Source organism: Salmo trutta, chromosome 21 (assembly GCF_901001165.1).
Source record: "Salmo trutta chromosome 21, fSalTru1.1, whole genome shotgun sequence".
NCBI lineage: Eukaryota > Metazoa > Chordata > Actinopteri > Salmoniformes > Salmonidae > Salmo > Salmo trutta.
Window position 1 is genome coordinate 46,985,229 of NC_042977.1, and position 21,724 is coordinate 47,006,952.

General features: G+C 42.0%; 1 protein-coding gene across 1 annotated transcript in view; it reads left to right on the plus strand.

Annotated features, from left to right (window-relative positions):
• The window catches only part of vav3b (vav 3 guanine nucleotide exchange factor b), a 134,143-nt gene that overhangs the window by 51,627 nt on the left and 60,792 nt on the right, over window positions 1-21,724 (plus strand). The window contains exons 14-19 of the mRNA XM_029705968.1: window positions 161-293; window positions 10,385-10,494; window positions 15,362-15,463; window positions 15,623-15,714; window positions 15,844-15,866; window positions 16,730-16,763. Of these exons, the coding sequence (XP_029561828.1) occupies window positions 161-293; window positions 10,385-10,494; window positions 15,362-15,463; window positions 15,623-15,714; window positions 15,844-15,866; window positions 16,730-16,763 (494 nt within the window). The remainder of the gene's footprint in view (window positions 1-160; window positions 294-10,384; window positions 10,495-15,361; window positions 15,464-15,622; window positions 15,715-15,843; window positions 15,867-16,729; window positions 16,764-21,724) is intronic.

The window sequence follows — 21,724 nt, forward strand, 5'->3', positions numbered from 1 at the left end:
TTGCAGCCTGTATATTGTTAATAGAAGAAGGACTAGCATGTGTGGCTTTCTCTGTCTTCATTATATGGACAGCATGTAAAACAACATAGGAACTTCTTTATGTGTAATATGACAGAATACACACTGTAAATTAACTTGTATGAACTTGTTTTGGGCGCAGACATATCTTCCTGTTTGACGGGGCTGTGATCGTCTGTAAGAGACGAGGAGACAACTATGAGATGAAGGATGTTATCGATCTCAACTACTTTAAGATCACCAACAACCCCACCCAGGATAGAGAGAGCAAGAAGGTCAGTCCGCCACAGCCAGGGGACATGCGCAGACCTTTGGAGGGGCATGTAAAAAAAAAAGCCCCCCCACAACAAAAAAACGTTTAGTCCAAATTCCTTGCATTCATAATTCTTTACTGTTCAAGGGGAAATAGGGGAGGGCTATCAGCTGATCATAGCGACTGTAGAAAATGTAAATCAGCTAACTACTTTTTATTTTGTATTTAACCTTAATTTAACTAGGCAAGTCAGTTAAGAACAAATTCTTATTTACAATGACGGCCTACCAAAAGGGGGCTGGGATTAAAAAATAAAATAAAAATATAGGACAAAACACACATCACGACACCACAACACTACATAAAGAGAGACCTAAAACAACAACATAGCAAGGCAGCAACACATGACAACACAGCATAGTAGCAAAACAACACAGCATAGTAGCAAAACAACACAGCATAGTAGCAAAACAACACAGCATAGTAGCAAAACAACACAGCATAGTAGCAAAACAACACAGCATAGTAGCAAAACAACACAGCATAGTAGCAAAACAACACAGCATGATAGCAACACAACACAGCATGGTAGCAACACAACGTAGCATAGTAGCAAAACAACATGACAACAACATGGTAGCGGCACAACATGGTAGCACCATAAAGGGTATAGGTATAGACAACAATACATCAGGAGAAACAGCCACAACTACTTAGCTCGCTAACTGTTAGCTATGCTGTTGTAACAATTAAACTACTCTTTACCTGTGATTGGAGTTTGTTCTGCTGCTAACATCTACATTGTAGGCCTACTAAAAAATTGTCAAATTGAACCCTTTCCTGTCCCTGACCATGAGAGATGACATACAACAATAGAAAGTAGCCAGTGTGCCACTACTGCCACTGCTAGTTTAGCTAGTTTGATGGGCAATTCTTTACAGAACAGGAGATAAAAGAGAGTAAAAGTAATATAACAATTCTCTGGATAAAAAACAAATGCTACCAATCTCATATCGCTCTAGGGTTGCCTACCCTGCCTGTTGGCTTTCTATCGGTCTACGTGCCTGGCCTAACCCTAACACTTCCCTTCACCAACAACCCTGACCAACAACCCCGTCCAGGATAGAGAGAGCAGTTGGAGAAAATGTTAATGATGATAATATAGGATGTTAATATACGGGGATGTCAAATCAAATCATGTTAATACAGGGTGATGTAAACCTCTACAGGATTGGTGTCCCGACCTCGGGACGTTTGAGCTAACGTAGGCTAATGCGATTAGCATGAGGTTATAAGTAACAAGACCATTTCCCAGGACATAGCCATACAGTGGTTCATCCTTTAAAAGTTGCAGTGTACTGCGGCGCAGCTTGCACGGTGCCGCAGAATTCTATGGCATGTTATTTAAGTGCCAACCACCGGTACCATTAATGCTAGTTAGTACTAGTTTGACCACCAGAGGGCATCTTTGAAAAGCAATTTAATAGCCTTCAATAGTGGCTGTACTAGATAATTTAAAACCTTTTTTTTGTAAGAACATAGTATATGGGACTGATTTTAAGAAGTGTTGCTTAATTAATTGGATTAATATTATGGTGTTTATTTTCCAAGAAAAACAAAAAACCCTCTGGGTTTCAGTTAGGATGGAATAGAAAATATGGTTGGGAATACAGTACTGGGTTATTTAGCTAAATAATCCCTGTGTTGTGCGGGCACGCGGGAGACCGGGGTTCAATTCCCCAACGGGGAGGAAGGAGTAGGCTGTCCTTGTAAATAAGAATTTGTTCTTAACTGACTTGCCTAGTTAAATAAAGGTTACACTAGAGCATAACATTTATGCACCCTAATTTTCTAATTCTAGTCTAACCAATACCCAAATGGAGATTCAGTGAAAATAAAAATCTCATTGATTTATCAAGACCAGTCCCCATGCTTGTCTCAGAGCAGCGCGAAACGGTGTTAAAATAGTTGTAGGCTTTTGCTTCAAATCCTATTGCTTCTAACTTCAATATGCTCTTTAAATAAATAAGACTTACACCACTTTTAACAGCACATTACTCAACACTAGTGAGACTCAAGTCACCTACGGTAGGGCTACAGTATATCGAAAAATATGACGTGACTCTCCGCCAATATTTACATATAGAGGATTGGAGGATTTTAAATTAAAACCAAAAGCCACCTCATGGGTCACCCAGTGGCGGCCGACTCGGGTATCGAACCTGCATCTGTAGCAACGCATTTTGCACTGCAGGAGCCCCCATCCACAAAGTATCAAAATACAGAGAGGTGTTGGTAAAGGTATATTGTCCTGCTATTAGCCCATAATGGACTATTATAATACTGTACATGGTGTCCAGGTCAGGGTAATCAAAACAATTATTTGTTAAAAGACTATCAGAAAGAATGTTGATACAAATGTATTTTGATCCAACGCCATGAATGTCACTCAGCTTTATGTAGGTGCCGGCTGTATGACTGTGTCATCAACTTGATAATATTTAACTATATTTTGGAGGTTAGAACATTTTCAAAAATACAAAAGAGAGCGATTGTAATCTGAATAAAGGCCAAAATAATATTTGTAAGGCCAAAACATTTATTTCTGTTTTTAGAGGGAGAGAAACGCTGGGCCAAAATATACAGGAACGCTAACAAAAATAATTTGCAGAAACTCGTTACTGAAGACGGAGTCATCTATGATTCTCCTAATTATATTTTAAAAGAGTAAGCTAAATATTTTAGGCAGATGTTCTTTTCTGTCTCATCCTCTCCCACTGAATATTATGGTAAGGAATTCTTTCCAAATAATATAAAAAATGTAAAATTAACAAATATACAGAAAGATCAGTGCGAAGGCCAAATTATAGAGGAAGAACTTTTTGAGGCTATTAATTCCTTTCAGTCTGGAAAAACCCCAGGGCTTGATGGCATACCGGTAGAGGTATGTCAAGTCTTTGTTTGATATACTAAAAGCTCCATTGTTAGATTGTTTTAACTACTCCTATAGAAATGGTAGTCTGTCAGGTACTCAGCAGGAAGGTCTGATTTCTCTATTATTAAAACAAGACCCAGAATGCAAATATAAAGACCCCGTCTATCTAAAAAACTGGAGGTCCCTTACACTTCAATGTTGTGATACAAAAATACTAGCGAAATGCATAGCACTCAGAATTAAAAAGGTTTTACCAGGTATTGTTCATCCTGTTCAGACAGGTTTTTTACATGGGCGATACATTGGAAATAATATGACAACTACTAGAAATAATAGAACATCATGAAACATCTAAGAAGCCAGGCCTGCTATTTATAGCAGATTTTGAAAAGGCATTTGATAAAGTAAGACTGGATTTTATTTATTAATACCTGGATTTTTTACATTTCTGTGATTTTCTTATAAAATGGGTAAAGTAATATTTTATATTAAGTCCGCAACCTAGATCCCTGCAATGTCTCATTGAAGGTCTAGATAACATTTCTGTACTTTCTGGACTGAAACCTAATTATAGTAAGTGTGCAATATAACGTATTGGATCTTTAAACAATACAACTTTTACTTTACCCTGCAGTTTACCTATCAAATGGGCTGATGGTGAAGTAGACATCCTTGGTATTCATATCACAAAATATATAAATAAATTCTCCACACTGTGTTTCAATAGAAACTTGTAATAATAGATCCTGTAACCATGTGTCACGATTGTCGTAAGGAGTGGACCAAAACGCAGCGGGAAAATGTATACTCATCTTCTTTTTTTATTTGAAGAAGGAAAATAAAAAATAAACACGCATACAAACAAAACAAACAAACAAACAAACAAACAAACAAACGACTCCCGTCAGGTGCAACAAACACTAAACCAGGAAATAACTACCCACAAAGCCCCATAGAACAAACACCCCTATAAATAGGACCTTCAATCAGAGCAAACGAGAACCAGCTGCCTCCAATTGAAGGTCAACCCAATAAACACCTCATAGAAATAGACCAACTAGAAATAACATAGAAATACACTAACATAGAACATAACCCAAACAACCCCGAAACACCCTAAACAAACACCCCCTGCCACGCCCTGACCAAACTACAATAACAAACAACCCCTTTACTGGTCAGGACGTGACACCATGTCTATTTATGGAAAAATTGCCCTGATTAACTCCTTTGTCATATCTCAGTTTACTCACTTACTTATGGCACTGCCTACTCCTGATGATTTGTTTTTCAAATTGTATGTGCAAAAAATATTTTGCTTTATCTGGGATGCTAAACCAGACAAAATAAAGCGGGCCTATTTATGTTACGAATATGAATTATTTATTATAAAAGCACTAAACCTCTCTCTAAAAGCTTCACTTTTTCAAAAGTTTTACTTGAACCCTAAATGGTTCTCAAGTAGATCACTAAGAAAAGCTCATCCATTGTTTAAAAATTGCCTTTTTGTCTTTGTGCAGATTGCCATGTCTCATTTTCGATTAATTGAAAATTATACTTTTTTCAAATTATCTCTCTTTTTCAAACAAGCATTGCAGAGCTGGCTACAATTTCATCCCCCTGAAAAGATAGAACAAATATTACAACAAATATTATGGCTGAACTCAAATGTGCTGGTTTATAAAATACCTGTATTTATGGGATGTTTGAAAATTGTATTTTGTTCTTAAATTTTATTGTAAATTGGAATGGTGGAGTTATGTCCTTCATGGACATCAATCCAAGAGTACAGCCAATTGATTACAGCATTACCCCAAAAATGGAGGAGGCAGGTGGCAGGGGGAGGAGGTAGGGAACTGGTCTGTCTGCCCAATATAAAGGATCAAAACTGGCGGAGGAATAAAAATGCATAAATAGGAAAGTATACCAGTTTCATATGAGGATCAGGATGTTGACAACTGTGCCATACAGATTGCAAAATAGTTGAAGAGATTTGTTGATGTACCGATTCCATGGTACAGGGTGTATGAGTTGATATATAAAACGACCGAAGATTCAAGACTTTGTGCTTTTCAGCAAAAATGATTATATAGAATTCTTGCCACCAACAAAATGTTGAATATTTGGGGCATAAAATCATCAAAGCTCTGCAGATTTTGTTGTGAGGATACAGAATCAATAGACCATTTATTTTGGTATTTCGCAGAGGAAGCCTGTTTCTGGTCTTGCGTTCAGGAATGGCTGAAAATACATAGCATTGATCTAAAATTGACCCTAGAAATAGTACTGTTAGGAGATCTGGAGAGACCGGGTCAGTCAATTACTAATATACTAATACTCTTAGTAAAATTATTTATCTTCAACTCGCAATCTGTGGATTCTATTCGATTAGATAGATTGAAATTGTACGTTAAACATCACTGCGTAGTTGAAAGATATATGTTGGATCTTAATATAGGGGGATGTTAATATAGGAGGGTGTTAATATAGGATGTTAATATAAGGGGATGTTAATATAGGAGGGTGTTAATATAGGATGTTAATATAGGGGGATGTTAATATAGGATGTTAATATAAGGGGGTGTTAATATAGGATGTTAATATAGGATGTTAATATAGGGGGATGTTAATATAGGATGTTAGTATAGGGGGATGTTAATATAGGGGGGTGTTAATATAGGATGTTAATATAATGGGGTGTTAATATAGGATGTTAATATAAGGGGATGTTAATATAGGATGTTAATATAGGGGGATGTTAATATAGGATGTTAATATAGGGGGATGTTAATATAGGATGTTAATATGGGATGTTAATATAGTGGGGATGTTAATATAGGAGGGTGTTAATATAGGGGGATGTTAATATAGGGGGATGTTAATATAGGGGGATGTTAATATGGAATGTTAATATAGGGGGGTGTTAATATAGGATGTTAATATGGAATGTTAATATAGTGGGGATGTTAATATAGGAGGGTGTTAATATAGGGGGATGTTAATATAGGGGGATGTTAATATAGGATGTTAATGTAAGGGGGTGTTAATATAGGATGTTAATATGGAATGTTAATATAGGAGGGTGTTAATATAGTGGGGATGTGAATATGGAATGTTAATATAGGGGGGTGTTAATATAGGGGGTGTTAATATGGGAGGGCATTAATGTTAATATAGGAGGGTGTTAATATAGGGGGTGTTAATATGGGAGGGCATTAATGTTAATATTGGCGGGTGTTAATATAAGCGGATGTTAAGATAGGATGATAATATAGGGGGGTGTTAATATAGAATGTTAATATAAGGGGATGTTAATATAGGTGATGTTAATATAGGTGATGTTAATATAGGGTGGTGTTTATATAATACGTTAATATAGGGGGTGTTAATATGGCAGGGTATTACTGTTAATATAGGGGGTGTTAATGTTAATTTAGGGGGATGTTAATATAGGGGATGTTAATATAGGGGATGTTAATATAGGGTGATGGAAATATAGGATGTTAATATAGGGGATGTTAATATAAGGGGGTGTTTATATAATACTTTAATATAGGGGGTGTTAATATGGCAGGGTATTACTGTTAATATAGGGGGTGTTAATGTTAATATAGGGGAATGTTAATTTAGGGGGAGGTTAATTTAGGGGGATGTTAATATAGGGGATGTTAATATAGGGGGTGTTAATGTTAATATAGGGGATGTTAATATAGGGTGATGGTAATATAGGATGTTAATATAGGGGATGTTAATATAAGGGGGTGTTAATATTTGATAATATAGGGAAGTGTTAATATAGGATATTAGTATAGGATGTTAATATAGGGAAATGTTAATATAGGGGGGATGTTAATATAGGGGGATGTTAATGTTTGATGTTAATATCGGATATAAATATAGGGGTTGTTAATATAGGGGGGTGGTTAATATAGGATGTTAATATAGGATGTTAATATATGATGTTTAATATAGGTGGGTGTTAATGTAGGTGAATAATATCATATATTAATATAGGGGGGTGTTAATATAAGGGGGTGTTAATAAAGGGGGGTGTTAATATAGGGGGTGTTAATATGGGATGTTAATTTTGGATGTTGATATAGGTGGGTGTTAATGTAGGTTAATAATATAAGATATTAATATAGGGGGGTGTTAATATAAGGGGGTGTTAATATAGGATGTTAATATAAGGGGGTGTTAATATAGGGGGTGTTAATATAAGGGGGTGTTAATATAGGATGTTAATATAAGGGGGTGTTAATATAGGGGGTGTTAATATAAGGGGGTGTTAATATGGGGGGTGTTAATATAGGGGGATGTTAATATAGGGGGATGTTAATATAGGGGGTGTTAATATAGAGGGATGTTAATATGGGTGGGTGTTAATATGGGGATGTTAATATAAGGGGATGTTAATATAAGGGGGTGTTAATATGGGGGGTGTTAATATAGGGGGATGTTAATATAGGGGGATGTTAATATAGGGGGTGTTAATATAGAGGGATGTTAATATGGGTGGGTGTTAATATGGGGGATGTTAATATAAGGGGATGTTAATATAAGGGGGTGTTAATATAGGATGATAATATAGATGGATGTTAATGTCAGATTATAATATAAGATATTAATATATGGTGTGTTAATATAGCGGGATGTAAATATAAGATGTTAATATAGTTGGATGTTAATGTAGGATGTTAATATAGGTGGGTGTTTATGTAGGTTGATAATATAAGATATTAATATAGGGGGATGCTAATATAGGGTGTGTTAATATAGGATGTTAATAAAGGTGGATGTTAATGTAGGATGATAATATAGGATGTTAATATACGATGATACTATAGATGTGTTAATATAGGATGTTAATAAAATTGAAGGATAATATAGGAGGATAATATAGGATGTTAATATAGGATGTTAATAAATTGGAGGTTAATATAGGATGTTAATATAGGATGTTAATAAATTGGAGGATAATATAGGAGGATAATATATGGTGATAATATAGGATGATAATATAGGATTTTAATATTGGAGGATAATATAGGGTGATAATATAGATGTTAATATAGGATGTTAATATTGGAGGATAATATAGGGTGATAATATAGGATGTTAATATACGATGATAATAGAGGATGTTAATATTGGAGGATAATATAGGATGTTAATATGGGGTGATAATATAGGATGTTGATATAGGATGTTAATATAGGGTGATAATATAGGATGTTAATATAGGATGTTAATATAGGGTGATAATATAGGATGATAATAGAGGATGTTAATATTGGAGGATAATATAGGATGTTTGTCACGTCCTGGCCAGTATAAGGGTTAATTAGTATTGTAGTTTGGTCAGGACGTGGCAGAGGGTATTTGTTTTATGTGGTTCAGGATGGTGTGTTTGTTTAAAGGGTGTTTGATTTAGTATTTCCGGGGTTTTGGTTTATGGTCTAGGTTTATGTATGTCTATGTGGAGTCTAGTGAGTGTATGTCTATGGGTGATTAATTGGGGTTGGGACTCTCAATTGAAGGCAGGTGTTTTCTCTTTGCCTTTGATTGAGAGTCCCATATATTGGGGTGTGTTTGTGTTTGTGATTCGTGGGTGATTGTTCTGTGTTTAGCCTTGTGCCTTACCAGACTGTTTTTGTTGATCGTTCGGGTTTTGTTATTTTTGTACGTTCATTTTGGAAATAAATAAACATCAAGATGAGCCTGCACATACCTGCTGCGTTTTGGTCCTCCTTAACCGACGACAAGCGTGACAATGTTAATATAGGGTGATAATATAGGATGATAATATACAATGATAATATACAATGATAATATAAGGGGATGTTAATATAGGATGTTAATATAGGATGATAATATGGGATGTTAATATAGGATGATAATATGGGATGTTAATATGGGACGATAATATAAGGGGATGTTAATATGGGATGTTAATATGGGATGTTAATATAGGATGTTAATACAGGATGGTAATATTGGATGTTAATATAGGATGTTAATATAGGACGTTAATATAAGGGGATGCTAATATAGGATGTTAATATAGGATGTTAATATAGGATGGAAATTTAGGATGATAATATAGGATGATAATATAGAATGCTAATAGTGGTGATAATATAGGGGGGGTGTTAATATGATGTTAATATAAGATGTTAATGTATGATGTTAATATAGGGGCATGTTAATATAATGGGATGTTGCAAACAGGAATGTGTGTTTTGGAATATTTGTATTCCTGTACAGGCTTCCTCCTTTTGACTCTGTCAATTAGGTTAGTATTGTGGAGTAACTACAATGTTGTGAAGGTTATCACAGTGTCTTGTGTTATATACAGCAGCTGGATTTCAGAATTAACCAGGAAGAGTCTGTTGAAGGGTTCAGTTAAACTGTCTAGGAGGTGTGAGTATTTTTAGATAAAAGTGCATAATTGGCGTACATTAATGTCGTAAATATACAAGATAATGAGTTTCTTAATGAAGCCAGGTAATTAGAGGAGATGGCTAGTCTTGCATATTTATGTTGTATGATGAGTAATTTGTCTAGGTAGAAGGCATATGTTCTGGCCCGACAATATTACAGGAAATTACATATTTGTAAATGAAGCTATAGTATTGAGTTAGGAAGCAAGCCTGATGAATCAAACCATTCATCTTTCTGATGATACCAACAGATTTCATCATTTTGCTACAGACAAATTGAGTATGATCCTTTTCAGAGGAATCTAGTGACATTAAAAAATAATGTTAAACACTATTATTGCGCACAGAGTCCATGCAACTTATTATGTGAATTACTAAGCACATGAACGTATTTAGTCTTGCTATAACAAAGGGGTTGAATACTTATTGACTCAAGACATTTCAGATTTCCATATTTAATGATTTCTTTTTTATTTTTTATAAAAACATTATTCCGCTTTGACATTATCGGGTATTGTGTGTAGGCCAGTGGTAAAAAAAATCAACATTTTATCAATTTTAAATTCAGGCTGTAACAACAAAATGTGCAAGAAGTCAAAGGGTGTGAATACTTTTTGAAGGCACTGTATGAATGTGTTTGTGTGTGTGTGTGTGAGAGAGACAGAGAGATAGAGACAGAGAGTGTGTATAACTTTGCCGTTCACTCCCTGTCTTCCTCTCTCCCTCCCTCCCCAGTGGTTCTATGGTTTCTACCTGACCCATCAGCAAGGGCAGAGCGGCTTTGAGTTCTTCTTCAAGACCAAGGAGCTGAAGAAGAAGTGGCTGGACCAGTTTGACATGGCAATGTGAGCTGGGCAACGTCTGTACTCTGTGTCTGTGAAGTGTCATGGTGGTCCTGTGTCTCTCAGTTCGTAGACACGAGTGGTGCGTTCAGCTCCATTGAATGTTTGCTACATTGCAGAACGGTTTGCACTGAACGACATGTTTCCCCAAAATTGTTCTTGTACATTCCTGAACAGACTTTGAGGTACATTTACACTGTTTGGTAGGTGTGGCAGGGTGTGGCTTGAAGAAACAAGTGATGTATTTAAAGGGAAACGGTGCATTTTGAGCCCACAACCCAACCCCTCCCTGTCTTTCAACTGGTCGTTCAGTGCAGCACCTTTTCCGTTTAATTGAACATTCCACTACGTTTAAAAAAAAATACTGAATGTGGCTCGGTATTGTGGGTTTGATTCCTGCTGTGGCCACCCATATGAAAAATGTACGCTCGCATGACTGTAATGAATAAAATGATTTGTTAAATCAGCCAGGTCACTCACGACCCACTGCGAAATAAGACATCCGTCCAGGTAAGCAGGATGTCAGGAGATTACTTAAAACCCGGGCCACTAGGGGCAATGGTGAGCACTATTACCATCAAGTAGACTTGGGTTTTGCTAGGGCGTTGTGGAAGGGGGATGGTGAATGGGTGTAAACCGTGAGCTCTGGCTCCGAGTCTATGGCATTCAATCTCAGTGCTAGGCAATTATTTTTTGTTATTTTTGTTTGAACCCCTATCCTAAATCTTAACCCTTAACTTTACCATTTGGAATTAATACCTTGATTTAACCTTGGAAATTTGACCTTTATGGACAAACATTTGATTCTGCACTGTGAGAGCTTGTTGGCTAAAATTACATTTACATTTTAGTCATTTAGCAGACACTCTTATCCAGAGCGACTTACAGTAGTGAATGCATACATTTCATTTCATGCATTCTTTTTGACATTTTTTTTGTACTGGCCCCCCGTGGGAATCGAACCCACAACCCTGGCGTTGCACACACCATGCTCTACCAACTGAGCCACAGGGATGGCTAAATGGCATATACAGTTCCTTCACAAAGTTTTCCTATCCCTTGACTTATTCCACATTTATTTGTGTTACAGCCTCAATTCTCACCCATGTACACACAATACCCCATAATGACAAAGTGAAAACATGTTTTTAGAAATGTTGACAAATTTATTGAAATTGAAATACAGAAATCTCTCATTTACATAAGTATTCACACCCCTGACTCAGTACTTTGTTGTAGAAGCACTTTTGACAGCGATTACAGCATTGAGTCTTTCTGGGTAAGTCTTTTCACACCTGAATTGTACAACATATTGCCCATTATTCTTTTCTAAATTCTTCAAGCTCTGTCAAATTGGTTGTTGATCAATGCTAGACAACCATTTTCAGGTCATAGATTCAATCTTGTCATAGATTTTCAAGTAGATTAAAGTCAAAACTGTAACTAGGCCACTCAGGAATATTCACTGTCTTTTTGGGCTCCCGAGTGGCGCAGTGGTCTAAGGCACTGCATCTCAGTGCTAGAGGCATCACTACAGACCCTGGTTCAATTCTAGGCTAGGCTGTATCACAACCGGCTGTGATTGGGAGTCCTATAGGGCGGTGCACAATTGGCCCAGCGTCTTCCGGGTTAGGGTTTGACTGGCTTGCCTAGTTAAATAAAGGTAAAATAAACTTTTACTTTTACTAGATCACTACAAGGACTAAAGTGAGTTCAAGAGTTGTTTTGACCTTTGCTTAAATTTGAAGTCTCACTCATACTGTGAAGAAAATGTACAGTACCAGTCAAGTTTGGACACACCTACTCATTCCAAGGTTTTTCTTTATTTTTACTATTTTCTACATTGTAGAATAATAGTGAAGACATCAAAACTATGAAATAACACACATGGAATCATGTTGTGACCCAAAAAATGTTAAACAATTAAAAATATATTTTATATTGTAGAATCTTCAAAGTAGCCACCCTTTGTCTTGAGGACAGCTTTGAACATTCTTGGCATTCTCTCAACCAGCTTCACCTGGAATGCTTTTCCAACAGTCTTGAAGGATTTCTTGTTGGCTGCTTTTCCTTCACTCTGCTGTCCAATTCATCTCAAACCATCTCAATTTGGTTGAGGTCGGGTAATTGTGGAGACCAGGTCATCTGATGCAGCACTCCATCACTCTCCTTGGTCAAATAGCCCTTACACAGTCTGAAGATCTGTTGGGTTATTGTCCTATTGCGCAAACCAGATGTGATGGTGTATCGCTGCCGAATGCTGTGGTAGCCATGCTTGTTAAGTGTGCCTTGACTTCTAAATATATCACTGACAGTGTCACCAGCAAAGCACCCCCACACCATCACACTTCCTCCTCCATGCTTCACGGTGGGACAACACATGCAGAGATCATCCATTCACCTACTCTGCGTCTTACAAAGACACGATGGTTGGAGCCAAAAATCTCAAATTTGGACTCATCAGACCAAAGGACAGATTTCCACCGGTCTAATGTCCATTGCTCATGTTTCTTGGTGTTCTTATTATTGGTGTCCTTTAGTAGCGGTTTCTTTGCATCAATTCGACCATGAAGGCCTGATTCACGCAGTCTCCTCTGAATACTTGATGTTGAGGTATGTCTGTTACTTGAACTCTGTGAAGCATTTATTTGGGCAGCAAATGAACTTATCCTCTGCAGCAGAGTTAACTCAGGGTCTTCCTTTCCTGTGGCAGTCCTCATGAGAGCCAGTTTCATCATAGCGCTTGATGGTTTTTGAGACTGCACTTGAAGAAACTTTCAAAGTTCTTGACATTTTTTTTCGTATTGACTGACCTTCATGTCTTAAAGTAATTTTTGCTTATTTGAGTTGTTCTTGCCATAATATGGACTTGCTCTTTTACCAAAAAGGGTGATCTTCTGTTTACCACCCCTACCTATAAGGGAACAAGGCAAGACCCAGATGCAGACATGGGAGGCAGATGGTTTGAGTCTTTGATATTTATTAATCAATCCAAAAGGGGTAGGCAAGAGTGGTCGTGGACAGGCAAAAGGTCAAAACCAGTTCAGTCCAGGCACGAGGTAAGGGCAGGCAGAATGGTCAGGCAGGCGGGTATGGAGTCCGGAAAACAGGCAAGGGTCAAAACCAGGAGGACTATCAAAAAGAGAATAGAAGCAGGAGTACTGGAAAACACACTGGTTGACTTGAAAGACATACAAGACGAACTGGCACAGAGAGACAGGAAACACAGGGATAAATACACCGGGGAAAATAAGCGACACCTGGAGGGGGTGTAGACAATCACAAGGAACAGGTGAAACAGATCAGGGTGTGACACTACCTTGTCACAACCCAACTGATTGGCTCAAACACATTAAGAAGGAAAGAAATTCCACAAATTTACTTTTAACAAGGCACACCTGTTAATTGAAGTGCATTCCAGGTAACTACGTCATGAATCTGGTTGAGAGAATGCCAAGAGTGTTTAAAGCTGTCATCAAGGCAAAGGGTGGCTACTTTGAAGAATCTCAAATATATTTTGATTTGTTTTAACACTTTTTTGGTTACAACATGACTCCATATGTGTTATTCCATAGTTTTGATGAATTCACTGTTCTGAAATGTAGAAAATAGTAAAAATAAAGAAAAACCCTTGAATAAGTAGGTGTCCAAATTTTTGACTGGTGCTGTGTGCGTTTTGTCACTATTCCAGCACGTTATTTCTATCATAGCGTACTTTGGGGTGACAGTTATGGGTGTCCATTCTAATCGTACAATTTGACCCATCTTTATAAACGGTTGTCTTGGCGAAATCGATTTAGGAAATGTTGTTTCAAACCAGTGCCCTGGAGTGGCGGAATTGAAGAGATGGAGAGGAGAAATTATTTTGATTTGGAGAGAGGGAAGTGAAACTCACTTACTGCTAAGTACCCATAATGCTTTTCCACTTAGACATCTACCTCTGCAGAGTGTGAATGTAGGTGTGTAGGTGTGTGTGTGTGTTTGTGTAGGTCGGTGTGTGTGTGTTTGGGTGCGTGTGGCGTAGTGTTTGCGTGTCTGCCTGTGTGTGTTTGTGCAGCTGTGTAAATGTGTAAATGTGGCACTCCAAGGGGGATATTTAGGCAACAAACTGTCCCATCACAACAGACATGAGCACCAGAACCAGGAGGCAATCACAGAGCAGAGAGCAGCCATCAGATGAAGTGCTCCCTGGCATAGTGAGTTACTAAGCAACAGTTTGGTTACGGCTCCTTTCACTCCAACTTCAAAGTGATTTCAAGGACCCAGCTGGTTTCAACATATTAGTCTCTCATGATAATGTAGGAGACTATTCCTCTGGAAGATACCTGCTGTAGTCCTATAGCTCTATTGTACACACTCTGTACACACTCTGTACACACACTGTACACACTTTGTACACACTCTGAACACACACTGTACACTCTGTACACACTCTGTACACACTCTGTACACACACACCATCCGTTCTCTCTCCTCCATCTCCCCTCTCTCTCTCACTCCTTTCCTCCCCCTCCTCCCCTCTCTCCCTCCTCACCTCCCCCTCCTCTCTCCTCTCCTCACCTCCCCCTCCACCCCTCTCTCTCCCTCCTCACCTTCCCTCCTCCCCCCTCCCCTCTCGCTCACTCCTCTCCCTCCCCTCTCTCTCTCTCTCTCACTCCTCTCCCTCCCCTCTCTCTCTCTCTCTCTCTCTCTCACACTCTCTCCTCTCCTCCCCTCCTCCCCTCTCTCTCACTCCTCACCTGCCCCTCCTCCCCTCTCTCTCTCTCCCCCCTCTCCTCTCTCTCTCTCTCTCTCTCTCTCTCCCTCCTCTCCCTCCTCCCCTCTCTTCCCCCTCTCCTCCCTCCCTCTCCTCCCCTCTCTCTCTAAACAGATCCAACATCAGACCAGAGAACTCCAGTAACAACTCCCACCAGTTCAGGATGCATACCTTCATCAGAATCACTACCTGTAGCTCCTGTCACCTGCTCCTCAGGTGTGTGTGTGTGTGTTTATTCTTTGTTAATACCTGGTTATCCATACTCTCAGAGTAACATCCCATAATAGTATTTCTCCTGAAGTCTCCGTGGTTAACAGTGTTGAAAATAGTGGTGTAGATTGGTATTGTACCTGTAATGTCTCCTGTCTCCTCCAGGGGTATCTTCAACCAGGGCTATCTCTGTCTTAAGTGTGGACTAGGAGCTCATAAGGAGTGTCTGGGTAGAGTGGGCGTCTGTGGAAAAACTGGTAAGAGATGGAGATGTGCCTCTACAACCATTGACTTTTACTATAATATGCTCCAGTGATGTCTCTTTACAAAATGTTATTCTGTTTAGTGCTTTCTGCTCACGCTGTCCCTTGTCCACCTCCTTTCAGATTCTGCCAAGCTGAGGCCTGAGGTAAGACACGCACTGCACTACTGCTCTTAGTTAGAGAGGGTAACCACGGCAATACATTTCCAATAGCCCGAGAAATGTTACACTCACACGAACAGACACTCACACGAACAGACACTCACACGAACAGACACACGAACAGACACACACACGAACAGACACACACACGAACAGACACTCACACGAACAGACACACGAACAGGCACACACACACACACACACGAACAGACACACGAACAGGCACACACACACACACACACGAACAGGCACAAGAACGAACAGACACACAAACAGACACACACACAAGCAGACACATGATAAATGGATAGATGGATGCATGTGATTTTGGATTTCCTAAATACATGGCATTAGCCATTCCATTCCATGAACTGAACGTGTCATTTTGACTGTCTCCTGCCCTGCTGAACCTGACTCATGGTGAGACTAGATTGCTCACACTCTTTCTTAACAATCACACAAGTGTAACACAAGGGTAAGATACTGTATGTGTGTAGGAGGGACTGTAATGAACAGCACACCCTCTTCATATGTGTATCTGGTAGGTACCACGTCTTACTGTTGTAAGAAAAACAGAAAGAAAATTCCCAGTGTTCACAGATGAATGAACGTCTCTGACTCGCACTATAGTGCAGGTCAAGTTGGTATTGCACTATGTGTGTTTCTCTCTCTCTGTGTGTGTGTGTGTGTGTGTGTTTTTCTCTGTGTTTTGTTTCTCTGTGTGTCTGTTTCTCTCGGTGTGCATGTGTATTCATGCATGTGTATTCATGCGTGTGTGCATGTTCGTGCGTGTGTCTGCGTGCACCTGTGTGTGATGTGTGTGAATGACATTCCTTCTCTCTCCACAGAGGGCTCCGACGGTGCGGAAACAACCAGACCCAGGTCAGTACAGTTTGAACCGTGTCACTTCCTACAGTTTTAACAGAGACCTCATGTGAAGACCGGTGCTGTGAAAGTGGCCTATATAACCATCTAACAACTTCAAGTTAAAAGTCTAAAAGATGAAAACTTCAAAGTTAGTTCACCAAGCAACTCCTCAGGAGGAGGGTTTGCCAAGTAACTCCTCAGGAGGAGGGTTTGCCAAGTAACTCTTCAGGAGAAGGGTTCGCCAAGTAGGTGTTCAGGAGGAGGGTTCGCCAAGTAACTCTTCGGGAGAAGGGTTCGCCAAGGAGCTCTTCAGGAGAATGGTTAGCCAAGTAGGTCTTCAGGAGAAGGGTTCGCCAAGTAGCTCTTCAGGAGAAGGGTTAGCCAAGTAGCTCTTGAGGAGAAGGGTTAGCCAAGTAGCTCTTCAGGAGAAGGGTTCGCCAAGTAGCTCTTCAGGAGAAGGGTTCACCAAGTTGCACTTCATGAGAAGGGTTTGCCAGATGACGATGATGAAGAACACATAGTAAATAATCACAACATCCACACTGATGGAACACAATTCAATCCACTTTCTAAGAATCTAGTGCTAACAGATTGGCCTTTACACCCAACCTCCAGTCTATGGTGGGGAGCCAGGAAGGAAGGCCTTTACCTCCAGTCTATGGCGGGGAGCCAGGGAGGAAGGCCTTTACCTCCAGTCTACGGTAGGGAGCCAGGGAGGAAGGCCTTTACCTCTAGTCTATGGTGGGGAGCCAGGGAGGAAGGCCTTTACCTCCAGTCTATGGTGGGAGCCAGGGAGGAAGCCTTTACCTCCAGTCTATGGCGGGGAGCCAGGGAGGAAGGCCTTTACCTCCAGTCTATGGTGGGAGCCAGGGAGGAAGGCCTTTACCTCTAGTCTATGGTGGGAGCCAGGGAGGAAGGCCTTTACCTCTAGTCTACGGTGGGAGCCAGGGAGGAAGGCCTTTACCTCCAGTCTATGGTGGGAGCCAGGGAGGAAGGCCTTTACCTCCAGTCTATGGTGGGAGCCAGGGAGGAAGGCCTTTACCTCCAGTCTATGGTGGGAGCCAGGGAGGAAGGCCTTTACCTCTAGTCTATGGTGGGAGCCAGGGAGGAAGGCCTTTACCTCCAGTCTATGGTGGGAGCCAGGGAGGAAGGCCTTTACCTCCAGTCTATGGTGGGAGCCAGGGAGGAAGGCCTTTACCTCCAGTCTACAGTGGGGAGCCAGGGAGGAAGGCCTTTAACTCTAGTCTATGGTGGGAGCCAGGGAGGAAGGCCTTTACCCCCAACCTCCAGTCTATGGTGGGAGCCAGGGAGGAAGGCCTTTACCTCCAGTCTATGGTGGGAGCCAGGGAGGAAGGCCTTTACCTCTAGTCTATGGTGGGAGCCAGGGAGGAAGGCCTTTACCTCTAGTCTATGGTGGGAGCCAGGGAGGAAGGCCTTTACCTCTAGTCTATGGTGGGAGCCAGGGAGGAAGGCCTTTACCTCTAGTCTATGGTGGGAGCCAGGGAGGAAGGCCTTTACCTCCAGTCTATGGTGGGAGCCAGGGAGGAAGGCCTTTACCTCCAGTCTATGGTGGGGAGCCAGGGAGGAAGGCCTTTACCTCTAGTCTATGGTGGGAGCCAGGGAGGAAGGCCTTTACCTCCAGTCTATGGTGGGAGCCAGGGAGGAAGGCCTTTACCCCCAACCTCCAGTCTATGGTGGGGAGCCAGGGAGGAAGGCCTTTACCTCCAGTCTATGGTGGGGAGCCAGGGAGGAAGGCCTTTACCCCCAACCTCCAGTCTACGGTGGGAGCCAGGGAGGAAGGCCTTCAGGAGAACTCTCCAGCCTCTCTCTGTTCCCTTGCCTCTGTTAAACTCTCCAGCCTCTCTCTGTTCCCTTGCCTCTGTTAAACTCTCCAGCCTCTCTCTGTTCCCTTGTCTCTCCTCCTCTCTGCTGGCTAAACTCTCCAGCCTCTCTCTGTTCCCTTGTCTCTGTTAAACTCTCCAGCCTCTCTCTGTTCCCTTGTCTCTCCTCCTCTCTGCTGGTTAAACTCTCCAGCCTCTCTCTGTTCCCTTGTCTCTCCTCCTCTCTGCTGGTTAAACTCTCCAGCCTCTCTCTGTTCCCTTGTCTCTGTTAAACTCTCCAGCCTCTCTCTGTTCCCTTGTCTCTCCTCCTCTCTGCTGGTTAAACTCTCCAGCCTCTCTCTCTTCCCTTGTCTCTGTTAAACTCTCCAGCCTCTCTCTGTTCCCTTGTCTCTCCTCCTCTCTGCTGGCTAAACTCTCCAGCCTCTCTCTGTTCCCTTGTCTCTCCTCCTCTCTGCTGGCTAAACTCTCCAGCCTCTCTCTGTTCCCTTGTCTCTCCTCCTCTCTGCTGGTTAAACTCTCCAGCCTCTCTCTATGCCCTTACCTGTGCTCCTCTCCTCTGGGCCCAGCAATAGAGTTATGCCTGCCTGAGTCGCTTAGAGAGGAAATTAATATCCGTAACTTAATCTCTTCGTGAGAAAGACAGGCAGGCAGAAAGGAAGACCGTTATGCTTATTGGCTTTATATTGTTCTTATTAAACAGCACATGCGTGCCTGTTGCCATGATAGTTCAGTCATCTGAGGACAGCAGCATTGGTTTTAATAGGAGTGTGAAGACTGTTAGCCTGGTCCCAGATCTGTTTATGCCGTTGTCTAGCTCACTCCTATGGTTGTTGTCACACAAATGACCATAGGAGGTGGTTAAAACCGCAGAAACAGATCTGGGACCACACTAAAGAAGACTATGGCTGGGAGGTAAATGTGTTTAAGTGATAGCTTTGGGAGCAGGCTGGGGGAGAGTAGGAGGCCTTGTCTGGCTGGCAGGTGTCTTTAGTCTAGCTGAGGTGGTTGGGATGTAGGGTTTGATCATAGCCTGAAGGTAGAGAGGGGCAGTTTCTCTTGCTGCTCCGTAAGTAAGAACCAAGGTCTTGTAGTGGATGGGAGCTTCGACTGGAAACCAGTGGAGTGTGCTGAGGAACGGGGTGACATGAGAAAACATGGGAAGGTTGAACACCAGGCGGGCTGCAGCGTACTGGATAAGTTGGGAAGGTTGAACACCAGGTGGGCTGCAGCGTTCTGGATAAGTTGGGAAGGTTGAACACCAGGTGGGCTGCAGCGTACTGGATAAGTTGGGAAGGTTGAACACCAGGTGGGCTGCAGCGTACTGGATAAGTTGGGAAGGTTGAACACCAGGTGGGCTGCAGCGTACTGGATAAGTTGGGAAGGTTGAACACCAGGTGGGCTGCAGCGTTCTGGATAAGTTGGGAAGGTTGAACACCAGGCGGGCTGCAGCGTTCTGGATAAGTTGGGAAGGTTGAACACCAGGTGGGCTGCAGCGTACTGGATAAGTTGGGAAGGTTGAACACCAGGTGGGCTGCAGCGTACTGGATAAGTTGGGAAGGTTGAACACCAGGTGGGCTGCAGCGTACTGGATAAGTTGGGAAGGTTGAACACCAGGTGGGCTGCAGCGTTCTGGATAAGTTGGGAAGGTTGAACACCAGGCGGGCTGCAGCGTTCTGGATAAGTTGGGAAGGTTGAACACCAGGTGGGCTGCAGCGTACTGGATAAGTTGGGAAGGTTGAACACCAGGTGGGCTGCAGCGTACTGGATAAGTTGGGAAGGTTGAACACCAGGTGGGCTGCAGCGTACTGGATAAGTTGGGAAGGTTGAACACCAGGTGGGCTGCAGCGTTCTGGATAAGTTGGGAAGGTTGAACACCAGGCGGGCTGCAGCGTTCTGGATAAGTTGGGAAGGTTGAACACCAGGTGGGCTGCAGCGTACTGGATAAGTTGGGAAGGTTGAACACCAGGTGGGCTGCAGCGTACTGGATAAGTTGGGAAGGTTGAACACCAGGCGGGCTGCAGCGTACTGGATAAGTTGGGAAGGTTGAACACCAGGTGGGCTGCAGCGTACTGGATAAGTTGGGAAGGTTGAACACCAGGCGGGCTGCAGCGTTCTGGATAAGTTGGGAAGGTTGAACACCAGGCGGGCTGCAGCGTACTGGATAAGTTGGGAAGGTTGAACACCAGGTGGGCTGCAGCGTACTGGATAAGTTGGGAAGGTTGAACACCAGGTGGGCTGCAGCGTACTGGATAAGTTGGGAAGGTTGAACACCAGGTGGGCTGCAGCGTACTGGATAAGTTGGGAAGGTTGAACACCAGGTGGGCTGCAGCGTTCTGGATAAGTTGGGAAGGTTGAACACCAGGTGGGCTGCAGCGTACTGGATAAGTTGGGAAGGTTGAACACCAGGTGGGCTGCAGCGTACTGGATAAGTTGGGAAGGTTGAACACCAGGTGGGCTGCAGCGTTCTGGATAAGTTGGGAAGGTTGAACACCAGGTGGGCTGCAGCGTACTGGATAAGTTGGGAAGGTTGAACACCAGGTGGGCTGCAGCGTACTGGATAAGTTGGGAAGGTTGAACACCAGGTGGGCTGCAGCGTACTGGATAAGTTGGGAAGGTTGAACACCAGGTGGGCTGCAGCGTACTGGATAAGTTGGGAAGGTTGAACACCAGGTGGGCTGCAGCGTACTGGATAAGTTGGGAAGGTTGAACACCAGGTGGGCTGCAGCGTACTGGATAAGTTGGGAAGGTTGAACACCAGGTGGGCTGCAGCGTTCTGGATAAGTTGGGAAGGTTGAACACCAGGTGGGCTGCAGCGTACTGGATAAGTTGGGAAGGTTGAACACCAGGTGGGCTGCAGCGTTCTGGATAAGTTGGGAAGGTTGAACACCAGGTGGGCTGCAGCGTACTGGATAAGTTGGGAAGGTTGAACACCAGGTGGGCTGCAGCGTACTGGATAAGTTGAAGAGGTTTGATGGCAGAAACGGGGAGCCCAGCCAACAGAGGGTTGCAGCAGTCCAGACGGGAGATGACAACTGCCTGGATTAGAACCTGTACCACTTCCTGTTTGAGGAAAGGTTGTAATCTACAGATGTTGTGGATCATGAACCTGCAGGAGTGAGTCACTGTTTTGATGTT